This window comes from Passer montanus, unplaced genomic scaffold (genome assembly GCF_014805655.1).
Source record: "Passer montanus isolate IOZ18808 unplaced genomic scaffold, ASM1480565v1 scaffold4, whole genome shotgun sequence".
NCBI classification, from domain to species: domain Eukaryota; kingdom Metazoa; phylum Chordata; class Aves; order Passeriformes; family Passeridae; genus Passer; species Passer montanus.
The window spans coordinates 8,715,718-8,735,395 of NW_024368818.1; the positions used below are offsets into that span (position 1 = coordinate 8,715,718).

At 39.5% G+C, this 19,678-nt stretch overlaps 1 protein-coding gene across 1 annotated transcript; it reads left to right on the forward strand.

Moving 5' to 3' along the window:
- The first annotated feature begins 9,904 nt into the window (after positions 1-9,904).
- Positions 9,905-16,305, forward strand: LOC120506631 (interstitial collagenase-like). Its single transcript, XM_039718411.1, has 10 exons — positions 9,905-10,045; positions 10,193-10,437; positions 10,896-11,044; positions 11,140-11,271; positions 12,128-12,289; positions 12,682-12,901; positions 14,035-14,168; positions 14,734-14,893; positions 15,749-15,852; positions 16,042-16,305. Exons 1-10 carry the CDS (start codon positions 9,941-9,943, stop codon positions 16,140-16,142), a joined length of 1,512 nt encoding a protein of 503 aa, XP_039574345.1. The 5' UTR covers positions 9,905-9,940; the 3' UTR covers positions 16,143-16,305.
- The last annotated feature ends 3,373 nt before the right edge of the window (positions 16,306-19,678 follow it).

Genomic DNA, 19,678 nt, shown 5'->3' on the forward strand with positions numbered 1-19,678 from the left:
CACATTATTCTTTGTGTAATAGCAAAAGGGATTTTTTTTTCCTTTTTTCATTATCCTTCTTGTTCCAACACTATAATTTATAATTGATCAGATATATATGGGGATCTATAAATTGCTTGTGAGCAGAACACACTCTTGTCTGTGTTTCCAATTGCCTGTGCTAATGAGTTGGTAGTTAACATGACAGCCAGCTGGGTTTGGCACTATCTGTTTTACTGAAAGCAAAAATAAAGAATTGCTTGTACAGCTGCATAATGTGGAACGTCTCTCGTGGAAAGGCTTATGTCACTGTTATAAAAGCCTTTTTGTGGTCAGTGAACAAACAGAGGAAACTCTCTAAGTGCTGTTTCACTCTGTCTTAAAGGAGTTATTTCAGGAAGTGTCAGTGAATTATGTTTCCCAGATACCTCTTAAGAGTAATGGGAGCTGCACTACCAACAAAGTCTGTCCCTGTCTTTGCACAGATAAAAGTGCAACTGAGCCTCAAGATTATTGTGCTGGGATTAGTAGGAACAAAGGACACGACTGCAGCAAAATACTCCAGTCCTCTAAAGCAGTTTTTCTGCAGGTACAAAGACCTCCCTTCAGGTCCTTCCTCCTTCAGGCTCTGCTAGTTCAGTGAAAGAATATCCTTCCCTTTTCCTGTAAATTATCTCCCCTCAAAGGCCAACTGTACATACAGAAATCTTACTAGTTTTTTCAATAAATGTTTAGGGTAGACAGGACAAGCAAGGTGTATAAGCAGTTACTGAAGTTGTCCATCTCTCCTTCTCTCCATCTGCCTTTAGGCACAAAGACAGGTTGTGCTTGACCTTCCTTATTAGCTGTGACAGATGAAATCACAAGTGCTTCTTTGAGTGCTGGTCTTTCCCTGCTCTGATGGATGTCATTATTGCAATTCGGGGATTACAAGGCAGTTTTCATCAAAGCTACTTTCATTTTATTTGCATTAGAGCTGTGTTTCAATCTTTCCTGTGTGCCTGAGAGTGATTATTCATTTGTAGTACAATATTTTGGTAGGAAGGATGTTGTCCTGACCCAAGCACAGAAAAAACAGACTGTGAGAAACATCAGAGCTCTGAACTTTATTCTTTCACCATAATTACCCATCTATATGCCTGTCTTTATGGCTGTGTTGCTCTGTATATGAGGTAGGTTCATAAGTAAACAGCATGGATGGATGTGAACATCAGCTGTGGCACCAGTGTAAGGTTAGGAACTACATATTTCTGTTTCTGAGCACTTAGCTGAACATTGTTGCATTACTGCGCTTTTATATGATGTGTTTCAAGGAAATTTTTTTCCTGTTAAATTCAAAATATATGTTACAAAAATATATATATTTGATTGGATCTTAATTTAATAGTATTAAACAGTAGTACTACTACTATTAATAGTAGTAGCAATACTATTAATAGTAATAATCGTAGTCACCTTAATTTAATAGCATTAAAAATGTGTAAAACCAGAAATTAAAATTTTCCAAGTTCAAAAGGAAAACTATATTTAGTATTTTCAGTGCTCTTGCTATTCAATATCTTCTGAATTTAATGTGGTTTGCATTTTTTTTAATAAGCCTTTTCCCTTTATTTGTCAGCTTTGAGCAGGAAATGGTTTCTGAATATGTGAAGTAATAAGTGGTGTAGAAGTTTGGAAGAGCTAAAACATAATGTGGGAAATTTTGGGTGGTTTTGACTATTATATATTTTTAGGGAAAGGGAAATTTTGTTGTTGGAAGAAAGAAAAACAAGGAGTTGCCAAGCATATTATGTTTGAGAAATAATGAAAATTTCTCTATTAACAATTCACGAGTCTTGTATGATTATTTTTAACACATATTTATGATTAACTCATATTCCATGTAATGGAATTTTTCAAGTGGGCAGCAATTTATTTCATTTTCTGCCCAACTATAATTTTTATTCAAATAGAACCATGTTTGAGCCCTTATTGCAACAGAATTTTTTCACTCTTCCAACACTGCTGGTGTTGAAATCTCTATCAACACCAAAGAAAACTCAGACCAGATTCTTTCTCACTTTGCATAAAATGACCAATCTTTTATGTCAATCATACTTTCCTTAATTTTATCCTACAACGACAAGTGAGTGTGTTCTCAAATAATCATCAAAAGAGACAAGAAGTCCTTTCTTTGCTGGCAGGTCAAAAGAATGAGGGTTTTCACTTTAAAAAGAAAGCAAGTTTTAAAATGTTCCTGCTCTCCTTTCACCGGATGTCTTCAACTAACAGTAATAATACCCGGACAACAAAAACAATTATAACAATTATTCCCTTTATTCTTTTTCCATCTACTGTGAATAGAGTGATAATATCTCTATTTTGTTGCCTTCCTAATTGTTTCACAAGTATTATTTGTGTACTCAAGTAGAATAAGGAGAGACTATGTGACACAGATATTAGAGAAATGAACTAATGATCCATTTTATACAGCATCCCAGTTCTGGCAAAATAAAATTTGGATACTGAAAAGACGAATTCCCTATAGTGTGGGGCCTTTGAGAATTACAGTGTTTGAAACGATAATCCCGTGTCACCTTGGACAATTCTAACTCTCTATTTTGCAGTGCAAGTACAAGGACCAGAAAAAATTTCAAGAACATAAATTATGAAAAAAAAATTTGTAAAGTATATTAAAAAAACAACAGCCTATTCCCCATGGTCTTCTGACATTTGCACTATTAATTAAACTGAATCTCCTAACAATTTTTTAATGTTGCAGGTATCTATTTGCTAAACTGAATAGACAAAAGAAACTCTTACTAGATAGTAAAGTGTTCATGCCAGTAAAAATAATTTTTTTGAGGTTTGAAAGAGAAGCAGATGACTTTAGAATCAAATGCAATACGAGATTATTTTTTTATAGTTTAGCTACAGGGGTATTATGTAATGTCTATAGGGAAAGATGATTGCCATATGTGGGGCTGAGAAAACTGTTACTAAGATACAGGCAAGGCTCACCAAAATTTCCCAGGGAAAATAAATAATATTATAGTTATTGGTGAAAAAAAAAATTAGAAAGACAAGTTTTGACCTGTGGACAGCGGGTAGTGACTGGGAGGGAGCTAATGATGTGCCCTAATTGTGTGTGTTGGTGCTGAGGGTTCTGGTATTGAGCACAGCTGTGTGATTTGGTGTCCAACACATCTGTGCCAGACATTGTGTAAGCTTCCCTTAGTTCACCCCAGCTAGCTTCTGAGAAAGTACATGGTCCACTGGATGAAGAGCCTTCCTCTGCAAGAAGTTCATGTATGATCTGGAAATCATACTGGGTTTATGATGAAGTGTTCACAGGAAGGGCAGAGGAGATGCACGGACAAGCCCTGTGTGTCTTGTAAATGCATGATCTAGGGAGGAATCAGTCATTCTGAATTACACAGCTGCCTACTGTTTCATTCCTCAAACTCTATGACAACCCACTGCGCTTCCTTCTCTTCACATACACCTGAAGAACCTCTCTCAAATCTGAGAACAGTTTAGCATGTTTTTAGCATGTGAAGTAATATCCTAAGGCATTTTGGAGAGAAAAGGCTGTGATCAGGTCTTACAAAACTGTAGTGAAGCAACATCCTGATCAGCCTGTCTTGTGGTTTTTAATTAGCTGGAGGCCACTGGATAATCATTTCCAATTAAGTCATGTGAGTACAATTCCTTAAGAACATTGTGAGCATGAAAAAGTAATTTAATTTATTATCTGAAACCTAATCCCTGTCCATGTTCATGACTGCACATGAAAGCTTGGCCCATGTGCCATCCTCAGCAGTGACAGCTGGAGAAACTGCTGCCCAGAAGCCTCTTCCTCTGCTCTACAGCAGAGCCCATCCCTACCTGACACACTTCACTCAGATCAGTTGGACTTAATTAACAATTAAAGTTGCAAAGGTTTTACAGTTCAACTTTTTCTTGGGTGAGGTAATACGAATTTATTTGAATACCTCAGCTAGATATTTAGCAATCCCTGTGCAGGCACATAGTGGTGAGCTGGAGGAAGACACTGCTGGAAAGTGACATATTAATTAGTAATTTCATATCTGTGCTTTTTCCTGACTCTGCATTCTTGAGATCATAAGTGGTTCTCTGTTAACTACAGGAATCATATATTCAAGGTAATTTTTTTCATATTAAATGGATTGTGAATTTGATACTTGCAATATTTATTAAAATGCTTTTTTTTAGTCAAGAAACATTTTGAAATTTTGTTCCAAGGCAGTTTAATGTGTTAACCGTGGCCTTTGATTACTTGAACTGGTATTCAAAATAAGAATATTCTCTGGTATGCAGGAGTAAAAGAGATGTAGGAAGCCAATTACTTACTTTTAGCTTAGCATTTCCACAAATGCGCAATGACAGCACCTTCACTAGTCAGCATCTTTAAAGAAGTGGTTTGAGATGTTGACTAGCTTTTTTTTACAAAAGTTTAAACTAAATAAATAATTTTCATCTTTTAGATGTACAATTAGTATACAATTCTTTTGGTTTCTTATATTTGTAATTGTCCTCTGCTCTATAACCTAGAACATCAATAAAACATTTAATTGTCAATTTTATTATAAAGCTGATAAATTACATCCTGGTCTTCTATGGTAGCATTTAAATATTTTGCTATTCATTGCATTGTTCAAAGATCTCCTTCTGCTAAGTGAAACCTTTGTGGGTGCAGGTTTGCTAAAAACAGACATGGATCTATAGTGGGTATGGCCACTTTATTATATTAATCAAAATAAAGAAAGGATTGATTGCACAAATAATGTTGGTGTCCAGACAAAGAAGATAAGTAAGGGAGGTAAAGTTTTTGTTTGGTACTCATGTTCTACTGGCAGCTACTTAAGGATCAATGTAGATCTCTACATAAAATGACTGCCAGTAGTTGATTAACATAATTCTCAAATGATGACCATGACATATGAGAGCAGGATGGCAGACTGTTTCCTGGAGTTCTTCCTCACTCTCCTTGCTCAGGCCTTTTTATGGACAGAGAGCTCAGGCTTCTCAAGGTAGTGTATTTATTTTTCATGTATTGATAGTATGGTGGCTAAATATCTTAGGGGTTCCAAGTCAAATTAAAAAAGCTATTAGCTTTTTCCAGTCCACATCAAAAGGAATTCAGAAAAGTCAGGTGATTCTTTGCATGGCAAAGTTCCCTATGTCTTCCTAATATTTAGTTTAAAGCATTGCACTCAAGTTCATACATTAACACATAATATATTAACAATATGGGTGATGCACGTAACAAAGTCAACTGTTCAAGCAGTTTTAAAGAGATGGGATGACCAACCACACATCAGAAATCATCTTCTGTGGACTTGTCTTCTGCTATGCACAACCAAAAAACTACAGTAAATCTTCTTGAGTCTAAAAATCCATCACCTTAAGTAACAACCAGAGACCTGGTAACTTATTCATATCCTTTACAAGAGAATAAGAATCACTCAGGTCCTTGACCATAAAAGACTCTGCTTGGGAGGAGGGAGAAGTGCAACATTGTACTGGCCATCCCCTTCAGAAGGAAAGGCAGGATCCTGCCCACATTTCAGTTACCTCAATGGTCTGAATCTCATGGGGCGAGAATGGTAAAGAGGAAAGAGTGAATTAATTATGTATCACAACCACAGGGCTTCCTGCCACTCCCATTGCTCAGGCCATGTCCAAATTCAGAGCATGACCCCAATACATTGCCACATATGAAATAAGGGTGTTATTATTTCCAACTTTCATATTCTAGTTTAGTTCCTGCAAACCCCAGAGTTCCTGGGCATTGGATTTTGTCACACATCTTATTCACTGATGGATAATATAACGCCAATGCAATCATTCTGTGACCTTGCCTTCTAAGCTACCAAGTCAGACATTGCTGAGAGGAAATGACATGCAGCTTAAGAAACTTGTTTATATACAAAATACAAATACGGAAGTGATTTCAGCTTTGTTAAGGCTGATAATACTCAAGGATACAGACATCAAAAATCTCTAAATTCCTGTGTAATTAAGATCAGCTATTGAACCTACCTCTACATGCCATATCTCAGTTTGCAATGGAACTGGGACAAAATGCTTAGACGAAGTTGAAAAGTAACAGATATTATTACTATTAGAAGATGTATATTAGAAAAGCAGGATGAAGAGATTCTACTGATAAATGGCAGTATATGGATATGCAGGAAAAATGGAATTCAAGTCAATACCTTTTTCAGGCTCAGTTTCAATACACTCAAAGTACTGTCTTGCAGAAAGAGATTTTAAGTTTCATTTTCAGTAAATATTCTCTGTTTTTTCTGAGTCTTTTAATAGCAGACCTTCCTTTTTCCATGTCACAAATTTTCTGCTTGCCTACCTCCCCCAACCACTTATGTGCTATGATCTAGCTGTTGTTTATTAAAGACTAGCTTATACAGTGATGTAAAGGGCTTGTGTCTTTTCCTGTTCGGTTACTGTTCCTCAAGTCCCAGAATCTCTTTGTATGAATTTATCTCCCAATTCCATTCAAGTGAAAGAAACCAGCAGTTTCTTCCATGTCCTGGCATGTCCAAGACCTTCATAACACATCCTGCTTCTTTGGCACAAGTAGGTTAAAGAGGAAGAGTTTAGAAATAGCATGAGTGAAAGGGAGGTGGAAAAGAAGACATCTACAGATCCTTCTAAAAAGTTTAGAAGGTGAAATCATATTGTGCGTGTGCATGTGTTAAGTTAGTTCAAGTTTTCTTTGACTTAATGTGCTGGTTTTTATAGAGTTAATAACAATTGTTTACATGACTGTGCTAAGTATCCTTCCACTTCTCTCCATAAGTCAAAAGTGCCAAGCAGAACTGGAATGACATTTCTGTATGGAATCTCAATAGTAAAAAAAAGAAATGGCAAAATTCCCAGGTGGAATTTTGACAAATCCACTAGAAACCCTGGCACTTGGACGACACCCCACAGTATAATACAAATTGCACTGTCAGAGTACAAACAGTTCTGTGGTGGAAGAATATTAGCCTTGATGTTGGCAGGCTTTTGGTGAAATGCTTCGTTCTACTGCAGGGGTCTTCCTGGGAAAGCACCCGCTCTTGGCCCTGAGTGTGTGGTTAACTGCTGGCGATATGGGACGAATGAGTCTGAGTGCTGATGAGCTGAGGGAAGAAATGAGCAGTATTCCTGGACCCATTCTGGCTGCTTCACTGCTGCATAAGCTGGCAAGTCACCCCTGACGTCTACATGGTCTCCAACCCAGCTGAAGCACAACAGTGACTTCAGGGAACAGGGGGGATCAGCTTCCCAGGACTGGGATGGGAATAGCAGCATCTCTTTACCTATGGGACCAAGGCATGAAACAGGCATCTGACCTGCTTCAGCTCTTGCCAAGGATTAAGTGATTCTGGGCATCCCTGAAGCAGAGTTCAACTAGTTGACCTATAGGTAAGGCACGAGTGCCAGGTGAGGTATCAGCTCAGCTCACTCCATTCAAATTTGAGCTGTGTCTTTGCCAGTAAAACTTCACTGTGTCCCCTGGCAATGTAATTTTCAAACACTTCAAACTTCTGATTAAAGCTACAACACAGCTCCTGTTTTATCCTGCAATACTTGAACCCAGGACTGAATACCCACATTTGTTTGAACACTAAGACTGCTGTCTTATAGTTCAGCATAAGAAGGCAAGTCATCTCTTGGATCCATGTGTAAGTATCACACTTGCTCACACTCTCAGAGCCATGCAGACTTCTCAGCAGTGAATTTGCATCACTTGTGCTTCCAAACCCAAGGTAGGATAGATACAGCTCTTCCTCCCAACACTCACCAGACACTCCATAAATGTCAGCTTGAGCATGCAGGCAACGGGATCTGGAAGGGGAAACCAGCAGCTGGAGATGCAACATGTCTATTGGCAGCCATGCAAAAGTCACAGAGAAAGAAAATCTTCCTAAACATCCAAAAGGCTCACTGAAATCTTTGCCAACTGAGTGTGCTCCATCTCATGCTCTGACTGATTTGCCCGTGGACACAGCAAACGGAGTGTTTATAAAACATTTAACTGAAAGCAAAGGATAAATGCCATATGCAAGCTGCTGCTGCCAGGCACAGAGATATAAACACAGCATTTAAAATGTCCCTGCTCTCTGTCTGGATTTCTATGTGGAAATGCAAACATCATACTCTACAAATGCAGTTTGGGATCCTCTTCCATGACCAGCAGAGAGAAACCCTGCTGCTGCCAAAGGAGCGATCCTAGCTTTCCAGCCTTCCTGGCTGCCTTCCTGCATCACTGTTCCCATCCATGACATCCCAGCCCTCCTCCATGGAGGCTCTTCACACCCCTTAGGATGCCAGTGCATTTGCTAATTTCACAGCATCAAACTATTTTTAGTGGGGTTAGGGTTACTGTTCTGGGCTGTTTTCTGTAGCTCCAGCCCTCTGAATTGGTTTATTGAGGACACACTTGGTATCAGAAGGGCACAGGAAAACAGCAAGAGCATTGGCCAGGCTGGGAGGAGCAGGAGGACCCTGTTACAGCAGCAGTGGGCTATTGGCAAAGCCACCCTCATTCTGCTGCAGCCTTAGACATAAACATTTGTACCACTTCACTCAGTGGTTCAGGGACCTGGGCTCTGACCTGGGTCACAGACAATGTGACCTGACACCAGCCAGGCTGTTCAACTCCAGTTTCCTTTGGAAGGAAGCCATGCCTTTCCCCAGGCCACCTTGCAGACTGCAGAGCTCAGCTGCTGCGGTACTAGGATTGTTTTTATGAAGTCTCCAATATGTTTTTTCTCACTGGAGAAGTGGTTCCTTTTTTCTTATTTTTCTCATGTTCAAAGAGAAGGGGACTATTTTTAGCTCAAGTTTCTCCTTTTGATCTTGCATGTGGGTATTAAGTCAACACAGGAGAATTCTGTTTCCAAAGATGGATGTCTCGGAAATGACAGTCAACAGTCACCGAGTGACAGTGGTTCTGCAATCCCTCCATAAGGTGCAGTGCACCAGGTTCAGAAAAGGGCATAGGAACTGAAAGTAGGACTTCTGGCAAAATGGGAAGCTTGGAATGTATGACGCAAATCGTCATCACCTTCCATCTGATGTTGGAGAAGTTTATTGAAAGGTTCTGCTGAAGACCCTTTATCCAAAAGGTGCCTGTACTTCTGTAGGGCAAATTCTGATGTTTCTTCTTTAATTTTGAAACCACCCTTGGCTAACAGGCCATGTAGACCAGGATATACGATTGGGGTACTCTACTGAGACTTTTACTTTGTGGGGTGAGGGACACAGGGGAGGAGGCCCCAGATCCATGATTACATGGGCCAGGTAGCAGCTCAAATAATTGTTCTGTAACAATGCTGGGATGTGGAAAGGAAAGGAAAGGAAAGGAAAGGAAAGGAAAGGAAAGGAAAGGAAAGGAAAGGAAAGGAAAGGAAAGGAAAGGAAAGGAAAGGAAAGGAAAGGATTTTTTGTATAATTGGCTATGTCACAAAAATTATCAGGTACAAGATGGGCTAAAGAAAGGGTTTTTTCCTGGCATGCTGAGGTCCTGCAAGCCACTTCAAGAAAGCTGAAGGCAGTTTCTGGAGGTCCCTTCTCAAGTACTATGAGGAATTACAGATTGTTGACCCTCACAAAGAGCCAGGTCACTTCAGCACCTCTGAAAAATGGGGTAGTTTTTGTCCAGCCTAATTTAGGAATGAAGAAAAAAAAACATACTGTCCGATAATATGATTGCGAAATCAGGGGGTTTTGGGCAAGGTAAACTGTCATGTGTTTGCTTGCTTCTAAACCCAAATTTGTTTTCTGCGTTTCTGTGGAAAATCAGAGGATGTTATAAGCTGAGTCATGCCATTATTGACTTTAGCAAGCACAGCACTGATATAAATAGTGAAACACTGGTGTGTCTTAGACAGAGGCAAAAGAGATTAAGAGGTCTTCTAGCAAGGGCTGGTAGGACAGGGAGACAAAGATGAAGACCAAGATCCTTCTTTTACTTGAGTTATTATATTTTATATGCTCCTCTGCTTTTCCAGTGGCTCCAGAAAAGGAAAAAGAAGATATGCAATTTGCCAAGGTAAGGACTATGGATAGAACTGATTAAATAATTTATTGAGAAAATTAACATAGTGATGTATTAGCCATGTAAGTACTTTATTACCAGATCTCTGCACTTGAAAAGCAAGTTTTGTATTCTAAATGGTTGCTTTTTCTTCCCTATCAGAAATATCTTGAAAACTTCTATGATTTTAAAGAAGAGAAACATTCTCTGTTTAAAGCAAAGGACCTCAACCACATGGCTGACAAAATACGAGAGATGCAGTCATTTTTTGGGCTAGAGGTGACTGGGGAGCTGAATCAGAAGACGCTGGACATGATGAAGCAGCCTAGATGTGGAATACCAGACGTCCGTTCATACAGCGCCTTCCCACGCAGCCCCACATGGACGAAGGAAGATGTGACCTATCGGTAACATACATTAGAGCACACTTTCCTCCTCACCACTGGGAAGCCTTGTGAATGCTAGGCAAAAGTAATGTAAATGGGTTCTTTAATATTTATTTCTGTATTTCTCCATATAAAAGCTCCATTCAGGGTGAAAGGGACAGGAATGTGGGGAATAATCAGGCTACCAAATAGTGATGAGAATACCCAAGTAGGAGTTTACAGTAGTTAGCTAATAGCCTACTGAATAATATACTCAGTGGATAGAAGGAATACAGCTGAGTATAAATGTTAGGGTTTCTGAAACATATAAAAGAAAAATGTGAAAACTTTATCTGCTATGTAAGCAAATATTTTGAAAATAAACCACTTGAGACACATAAATAATTGTAACAACTGATTAAAATATTTGACCTTGATACCATGTGTCCCAGTCACATGTGATCTGGTTCTTTTTAATTCCTTTTGTCTTTAATTCACAGGATTCTGAACTACACTCCAGACATGCTGCAAGCTGATGTAGATGAAGCAATTGCAAGAGCCTTCCAGCTCTGGAGCAACGTCACCCCTCTGAGGTTCACCAGGGTCTATGGAGGCCAAGCAGATATAATGATTTCCTTTGCAGCTGGATGTAAGGAAACTCTGTTGCCAGGGAATCATAGTACTTGTCACTTTTTCTTGGTGAGATAATGAGAAGCATCCCTTTTTTTTCCCCCTTATTTTTAGTTCACGGTGACTTCTATTCCTTTGATGGTCCAGGAGGAACTCTGGCTCATGCCTATGCCCCTGGCGGTGGGATAGGAGGAGATGCCCATTTTGATGAAGATGAAAACTGGACCAAATTTACGACCTATAGTGGTAGGTAAACTTAAATATTGTGTTGACTGTTATTTTATTAGAAAACATTGGCTTGAAAATGCTGTAAAGTCACATATCCTATGGCAGTCATTCCAGTATTTACTGAGATGTAAAATTTCAGCAAAATTTAGTGAAACCTTTCTGCATATTTTGATCTGGGATGAAATCACAACAGTCCCTTGAAGTTAATGCAGACTGCAGTTACAACTTCAGTGAAGGAAATTAAGTTAGCATGGAATAGCAATGTTGGGTAATCGTGACATCAAAAGATAGGGAATTTTCACCCTCTGATAATGACCTTAAAAATTTGTTTATTTGCTTCAGTTTGGGTTTTTTTCTGATTTAAAGTCATGCTCATCTTTAATTTCTAGAAAGGAAAAAAATATTGAATTTATTGGTGAATAACATTAAATATAACAGTGAATTGTTCTGGTTTCCAGCAATGTCCAGGGATTATGTTACATGTTACTGGTTTTGTGAGGTAGTTACCAGGCAAATTCCATGTCTTTTACTGTTCTCAAAATCTGATCAGGTGACTAAAACCTTCTCACCTGCTTTTCAATTGTTATTAATATTTAAGAAACATTGATTCTTTGTTGGAAAATTTCTGCAACATGGGCAAAAACTGTTCACAGAGTGATTTTCCAGTGAGAAATCAATGCCTATGATTCAAAATTCATTTGGAGTTTCTCATTTCTTCTCCAGGAGGCCAGAGAGCTCTTACTTGAGCATAGTTAGATTTTGCTATTTTTTTAAGACTGTGAATGATATACCTCACAGGAGAGAATGGTGCCTGTATCCTGCTGTCAAGCAAAAAATTTATTTAGTGTTTGTTCTTTGTGTGGATCTTTTGTAGGATACAACTTATTTCTTGTTGCTGCTCATGAGTTGGGCCACTCACTAGGTCTCAGTCATTCCAATGTTTTCGGTGCTTTGATGTATCCTGTATATATGGCCGCGGATACAAGGAACTACCAACTTCATCAGGATGACATTGATGGCATTCAAGCCCTCTATGGTAAGTAAGAAGCATTTTCGGGTGAATGATAAATAACAATTTATAATTAATTTCACCCAACAGATAAAACGTACTGAACTTCCTACTACAAGAAAAATATTGTTACTATTTTTGGGCAAATCTCCTGGAGTTTTTGTGGCTAACAGTCTACACTGCAAAATGGAATCTGTAGACTGTACTCATTCCAGTTAGTCAAAAGATCCAAGAGCCTTTCCCCTATGATACCAGAGGAACAGCCCATATCTGTAACATTAAACCCTCTTATCTTCCACAAAAGGGTGTTTATGTGCACAGATGCATATACACTTGGCTTCACATTGTACAGCCTGAAATGCTGTGACATGAACTGCTCTGATCCATCTTCCAATTCCACACTTATTTATTTTCCAAAGGACCCCCCAAGGAATCTCCTGCACTTCCAACTGAAGCTTTTCCTCCACAAGAACCAACTGAAATGGTACCTGCAGAAGAACCAACTTCAATGTCTCCCAGGGAAGAACCAACAGAAATGACACCCTCCAAGCCACCCCAAAGACCAGACGACTGTGACCCTCATCTGACTTTTGATGCTGTCACTACTCTCCGTGGGGAAACACTGTTCTTCAAAGATGGGTAAGTGCTTTTATTTCCAGCAACTTCTTTTTGTGAGGCTCACAAAAGCAAAGCACAAAGTTCAGTTCAAGGAATTTTTCCTTCCTTGGTTACAAATGAAAATATTTCTTTCAGTAAGTGTTAAGGCAACTTTGAAAAGTTGTACTAGCCTACCTGTGATGGGTGAGCAGCATGGTTTACTAACAAGTGAGTATAATGTTTTGATCCATCATACATCATCGTCCATGTCTATCAAAATTGTGCAAGGCTGAATTCCAGTGCCACTCCTCAGCCTGCAGCTGCTTCAGCATGCAGCACTGTCCTCATCAGACCATTCTGTGTGTGGGCCAGGGAGCTGTGGAAAACATCACTGATGATTTTTAGTGTCACTCTGACCTAGGATTCTGCACTAGACCAGTAATGTCTACAGAGAGCTCCTGCTGCTACAGGGTGGCCTTGTTTCAAGCACAGTCTGATGCTCACTGTAGCAAGTTGCTGGCTGGGCACATCCAGCCTGGCGAGAGCAAACAGCAGGTCAGGTCTGGACTTCACCCCCATCTTGGCTTGCAATTGTGTTTTGATTGAACAAGTTTCCTTTGATGATGTAGGTCTGATTTTCCTCCTAAAACATATGAAGAATTATAGCTTAATAGATTTCAAGGAGGAGGGGGAAAGAGCAATTCTTCCTTAAACTGGACTTTAACAAGTTTCTCAAGAGTTCTTATTTAACATTTGCAATGAAACTGAAATGAGCTGTGTCTGCTTAGATGGGTCATGATGAAGAGAAAGCTGCAATTGTCAGCACTGCCGTAAATATCCTGCTGACCTGGACAAACCATTATGGTGCAAATGCAGAAGTCCACAGGGCCACTAGCTGTAGGTGATCCTGGCTGAGCCAAGGGACTGGACAAGATGAGCTTCAGAGGTCGCTTCCAACTTCAACTATTCTGAGCTTCAGAGCACCTGTAGCAAAGGGCGCAGGCCTGTGAGGGAGCGGGGCAGAGTGAAGGACTGCATCCCAAAAGGGGTGGTATCTCTGCCTCATAGGGAGCGCTGGTTCCACATCCAGAGGGTAGGATTCGAGTACATTTATGGGCCCTTGATCTTCTAATGAAGTACAGACCATGAAGCACTGCTGGTTTTGTTTCTAACAGCTTTGTCTGGCGCAAAAGTCCATATTTCTCAGAAATTGAGCACGACACCATCTTCTCCTTCTGGCCATCACTGATAGCTGGCTTTGATGCTGCATATGAGGTTGACAAGAAGGATCGAGTGCTATTTTTTAAAGGTACTTCTCTTACATTTCCATCAGTTTTTTATGCATATATGAAGTTATATGAATACTACGAATGTTATTTACTCATAATAGAAGGTATCTTATGCTAATATTCATATTAACTCTAATACTAGTACTACCACTAATAGAGGATATTCTTCATATTTAAATCCATTTAAATTTTGCAAATTATGTTACCACCAGTAACGAATGCTGCTTCACAACAGTCCTACACAGACTTCTTTTGGTCAGTGAGAGCAAAGACCATAGCTGAGACAAAAGTGATTGCTTCATTACATTATCTAAATACATTTTTAAAGATGACAAACACACCTAAAAATATATTGACTTTTAATTTTGGAGTATATGATACTCTAAATTATTATAAAAAAATAGAAAATACAGCAAATGTGAGATTTTCAAACTTCTCTGAGCCCTAAGTGGGTAATGTTTTCAGCTGGACATCAAATAACATCTGTTGTTTGGTGGCATTTATTGTGCAGAAAGCTCTGGGGCTTTGGCAAAAAGGAAATCAGACTCCCCAAGAATCCTTACAACTTTTTCTGTTTTCCTGTAGATGGCCAGTACTGGGCTGTCAGTGGCTACAGAATAGAGCCAGGGTTCCCCAAGCCCATTCAGAACCTGGGTTTCCCCAGCAGTGTTGGGAAAATCGATGCAGCCGTTCACGACCAAAGTACCAGGAGAACATATTTCTTTGTCGGCAACAAGTACTGGAGGTAAGGTTCTTCTCTCTTCTGTACAAGAGATAATCAAAACAGCTTTTTTAATCAAGTGATGTGAGTATTTGTATGGAAAGTTCATGACCTCTTTTTGTCAGCCTTCACAGCTGCTTAAACCTGAAACTCAATTACTCTGATGTTTTCATAAAACAAAGTCTGTTACACCTGAGTGTTCACTTACTCTTATCAGGCTGTGATTAAGGGACAAATAAGTTTTGTTTATTCATTAAGAAACAGTGTGAGCTAGTATAAAAATATAATGTACTAGTTATATAATTAGTATAAAAATATAAATCGAGAAGACTTTGTCACCATGTCAGGTATTCATTCAGTAGTTATTAAGAAGCAGAAGTGCTCTGTGAAATTTATAATTGACAAATCAAGAAAGTTGTAGAAGGAGATTAAAATATTTACTTCCTAATAAACAGTTCAGCCAAGCAGTAATCTTAGCCTAATAATTAGTCTGTAATACTGTCTTGAAAGGGTGTTATTACACCTGAAGTTTGCAATTCTCTTATGGGGTCACTTCATAAATTGTGTGCTGTAAAATTAAAATAATTATGTTTGATTAATTATTTAAGATTATTACTCAGTATAAGCTATATTCAGCCTTATTGTCAGTCTCAGGGAATGAAAGTAAATGTTCTAATCTGATATTCTGAAAACAGACTTACCTAGGGTACTAAGGATGTAAATATTCATACAGCCTGGATTTATACAGCTCTATGAGGTCATAGATCATAGGTGCTGGATTTTCCACTAACAGTAGGCATATTTTGTAAAAAATCCGTCTTGTTTCAGCTTTGACTGTCACATGCTTATTTTCTGTTTCCCTGCAATTTCTTTATTTAGTTTCAATGAAAATAATCAATCAATGGAAAGAGGCTATCCAAGAAAAATAGCTGCTGACTTCCAAGGGATCGGCCATCCAATTGATGCTGCCCTTCAGAAAAATGGTAAATAAATTAAAATGTAATTTAAAAAACCCAAAGTCCACCAGCCAAAGACAAAAAAAAAAGTTTCAATACATATATTAAATTCTTTGTTTGATTTTTTTTAAGTCACCCAAGGAAATAGTGAGCATGTAACAATAAGTATATAAAAATGAAAATTTTTTTTTTTCATATTTTTCCTTTCAATTCTAGGACATTTCTACTTTTTCCATGGATCAAACCAGTATGAGGTTGACATCAAGAAGAAGAAACTCATCCGTATAATGAAAAGCAACAGCTGGTTTAATTGCTAGAAATATTAAGTGATGGTGCAGAAGTATATTTGTACCAGAAAGAGTTTTTCATGTTTCTTGATTTTAAACAGTGTTATTCACCTGTTCCTGTGCATCTGAGTCTGAAATTATGGCCTTTGGCAATTCTAATTTAAAACCTTTAAAATATAAAACCTAATGTACAGTTTTAATTTATTTTCATTCTCCAACTATTTATTAATCTAGTTGTTTTTGAGTAATAAAGTGTTTTGCTTGAGTTCAGCAGTTCTTGTGTTCTGATTCAGTCCATTGGAGACAAGGCATCTGCTACAACCACGCACAAGCTGAATGGCACCAGGATCCGTCGGCATTTTCAGCTGGGCTCAGTGCCTGTGGGGGGAAAGTTAAAGAGAAGTGGAGGGGCAGTTCTGTCAGGAAATTAGAAATTACCCAGGTGACAAAGGAGGGAAACAAGGCACTCAGGAACAATGTGGGGGAGACATAAAAGATAAGAGGGGATCCTACACAAGAGTGTGTGAAGGGAGAGACTGGAGTCTGTGGCATGCCATGACCCCTGGCACAAGGACAGAGGGGTCAAGGCTGGGGTGGGACAGGTAGATGGGAACATGGCAGTGGCTGAGAGGACCAGTGCACCAGTGCCACTGAGGGTGGTTTTAATGGACAGAGTCATTGGTACAGCAGGACATGAACAACCAGAGAGAAGGGTAAGTGTCCAGTTTGGGATGGAGGTGGCATGCAGGCAGAGTGGGAAGTGATGGAGATATGATCACAGGGTCACAGGGAGTCAGTGGATTAGCCCTCCTGAGCTGTAACCATGTGCCATGGAAATGGAGTCAGGGCTGGCCGTCCACCTCATAATGCTCGACAACAAACCAGAAACAAGAAACACTTTCCAGAGCACACGAGCCAAAATAATACGAAAAAATCTAAGGATTTTTATGTAACTACTACAGATGAATCCTCCAGAGGATGAGTGGTGAGGCAAACCTGCCTCCTCCTCCTTGTTTGAGTCCCCCTCTCAGGGCAATAGCTCAGTGACTTCAAACACCCCTTGGGCTCTAAGAGAGCTTGGCTGTAGTCCATCTTCTCTTTGAAGGGACTTGATCCCATCTCTTACAACACTGCTGTGATTATATGATTGTGCAAGGAAGTCAATTAGCTATTAATCTTCCTCCTACAAAACTGGCAAAGGCAGAAAGAGAGGCTGGGAATGGCTGACAAGATAATTCCAGTTACCACAGCTCAAACCTCATTAGGCAGAGATAAAATTTGCTCCTGTTTTTCTGCACAGGGCAGTTGCCTCTGAAATCTGATCAAACACATACCACCTGTCTCTCCATCCATCAGGGCCAGGGTGTCTCCCAGTGCACCCATGGCCCACAGTGCTCACAGATAAGATCAAAGAAAGGCAGCAGAGATGACACTAGGCTGGAGGGGCCTTTGACCAGCCTGGTCTAGTGGGAGGTGTTCCAGCCTGTCACAGGTGGGCTGGAATGAGATTATCCTTAAAGTCGTTTCTACCCCAAAAATTCTATAATTTTATGATCTTGGACTATGTCATCTCTGGCATGTTCTCCTCATGCATGTTTTGTGCCATGCTAGATATGCTACATATGCACACTAGATATGCTCTAAGTACCTCTAAAGCCAGGTTTAAAACCAACCTATGTTACAAATCAAACCATGTCATAAAAGTTGCTTTTAAAAACTTTTAACAGTCTCTACTGTTGTGTCAAATAGGGACACGAGCTCAACATTGCCACAGGGGCAGTGGATCACCATGGCAGAGTCATGGACTGAAAAGTGGCTGAGCTCACCTGGCAGCAGTCCAGGCAGGGCAGAGGCACAGGAAAGTTGGTGTTGCCCCAACATCTCCCAGCGTCTTTCTCAACAGCTCTTGCTCTGTACATAGCCGATCCTGAACAAACTTTAGTCCAAGGACTTTAGATGCCTCCAGGCTTAAGCAGGGTGCTTGTGAGTACTGTTTGTGCATAACTAATGGGGTTACTTCCCTTTGTTTTTAAAAACGCCTACATAGTTTGATATCCTAAATAGATGCCTTCTTGTATATGAAGACTACCTTCAGAACTCAGGCCTTTAGGCTCTGGTTGCTGTCTGAGACTTGAAAGTGGTTAAGGAAGAGCTAAAAGGAACATTTCAGCAACAGTGAAGCAGAACACTGTTGGTGTTTACACTGACTCACATTAGATTAAAGTATTTCTCCTGCATAAGGTTAGTACTATTTTTTTAGTTATGACATCCAGAAAACAGCAAAATTAAAATACTCCCTCCAACTTTGACTATTAAGTAGCTTAAACTCACAGTATCTGAAAAATGAGTGATATTTACTTAGCTGTGAAGAAAAATGTAGCCTGGAGCAGAAACGGGTGACAACATGCCATGGATTTCACGTAGATAAGGGGACTAGTGAGATGTGTTAATCATGGAATTTCTGTCAATATTTTTGCTTTTTAATGTCTTAAACTTTGAAATGAAACAATATTTTCAGTTTGGGAAAAGCAATGAAATTCCTGGCAAATGGAAGATGTAGCTCAGATGATGTTGGAAACATCGGAAGCAGGAATGCTGGAGCTGTCTACACTCAGTGAACAAGAGACTATTTCTTGTAACCATGATTTTGTTATAACTCATAAATTATTGCTGGAATTAAAGACCTCTTCGGTTCTAGCAGGGGAAATTTATCCACAAATTTCAAGTACTTTTCCTGTATGAATAGGAACTTTCCTTGGAATCCAAGAGCAGGCATGCAAATTAGACTCACAAAATCTAACCGGTTACATCTAAAATTCTTGATTGCAACAACAGTTGACGTAGACCAAACCTCTTGCACATGAAATCTCAAAAACTCCTTAATGACTTCACTGACAGAGAGCAAAGGTGACCCATGTGCAAGTTGACTGGAACTGGAACACTGAATGCTGCCAGGGAATCAGCATTATCATGCCGGAGACCCACAGCTGTTATATAAAAGACAGAATTAGGTCACACACTCATCTTTGTCAGCAATAAGATATTTTTGAGGCTAGGTTTGTGCTGCCAGGTTTGCAGCACAGCCAGGAAAGAGGTGCCAAAGGCACTGAGTTAAGCAATGTTCATGACAACGCAGGCTGGAGTTGCAGTTTTACAGCTCAGAACCTTCCACTGCACAGACCTGCTCTCCCAGAGCCTGGCCAGGGGTCCTACACTGCTACCAGAGTTCAGCCTGGCCAGGACACTGAGGGTACATAAGGAAGCTGAGAGGAGCCAGTTCAAGCACTGAGTAATTAAGCCCTTGGCTTTGCACAACAAGCCAACTTAGTTTCATCCTATTGAGGCTCTATGAGATGTTCTTTTCTCTTTATTACATTATTCATTAGTTTTAACATATATAAACTGTGAATTAGCAATAACTTTTCTGTTAAGGTTAATAATAATAACAATAAATATATTGTGTTATATATTATATGTCTTGTGTTTTATGTCTTAGGCTGGGGCTATGGGAATTCATCCAAAGCAGAAGATTAAGTCCAGAAGAGGTAGGGCAATCCTAGGACCTT

What these genes read in the sequence shown, in the direction of transcription:
- LOC120506631 (XM_039718411.1), top strand. Translation starts at nt 9,941, where the DNA reads ATGAAGACCAAGATCCTTCTTTTACTTGAGTTATTATATTTTATATGC. An exon ending in TGGCATTCAAGCCCTCTATG is followed by an intron (nt 12,290 to 12,681) that starts GTAAGTAAGAAG and finishes TATTTTCCAAAG; the next exon opens with GACCCCCCAAGGAATCTCCT. An exon ending in TCGAGTGCTATTTTTTAAAG is followed by an intron (nt 14,169 to 14,733) that starts GTACTTCTCTTA and finishes GTTTTCCTGTAG; the next exon opens with ATGGCCAGTACTGGGCTGTC.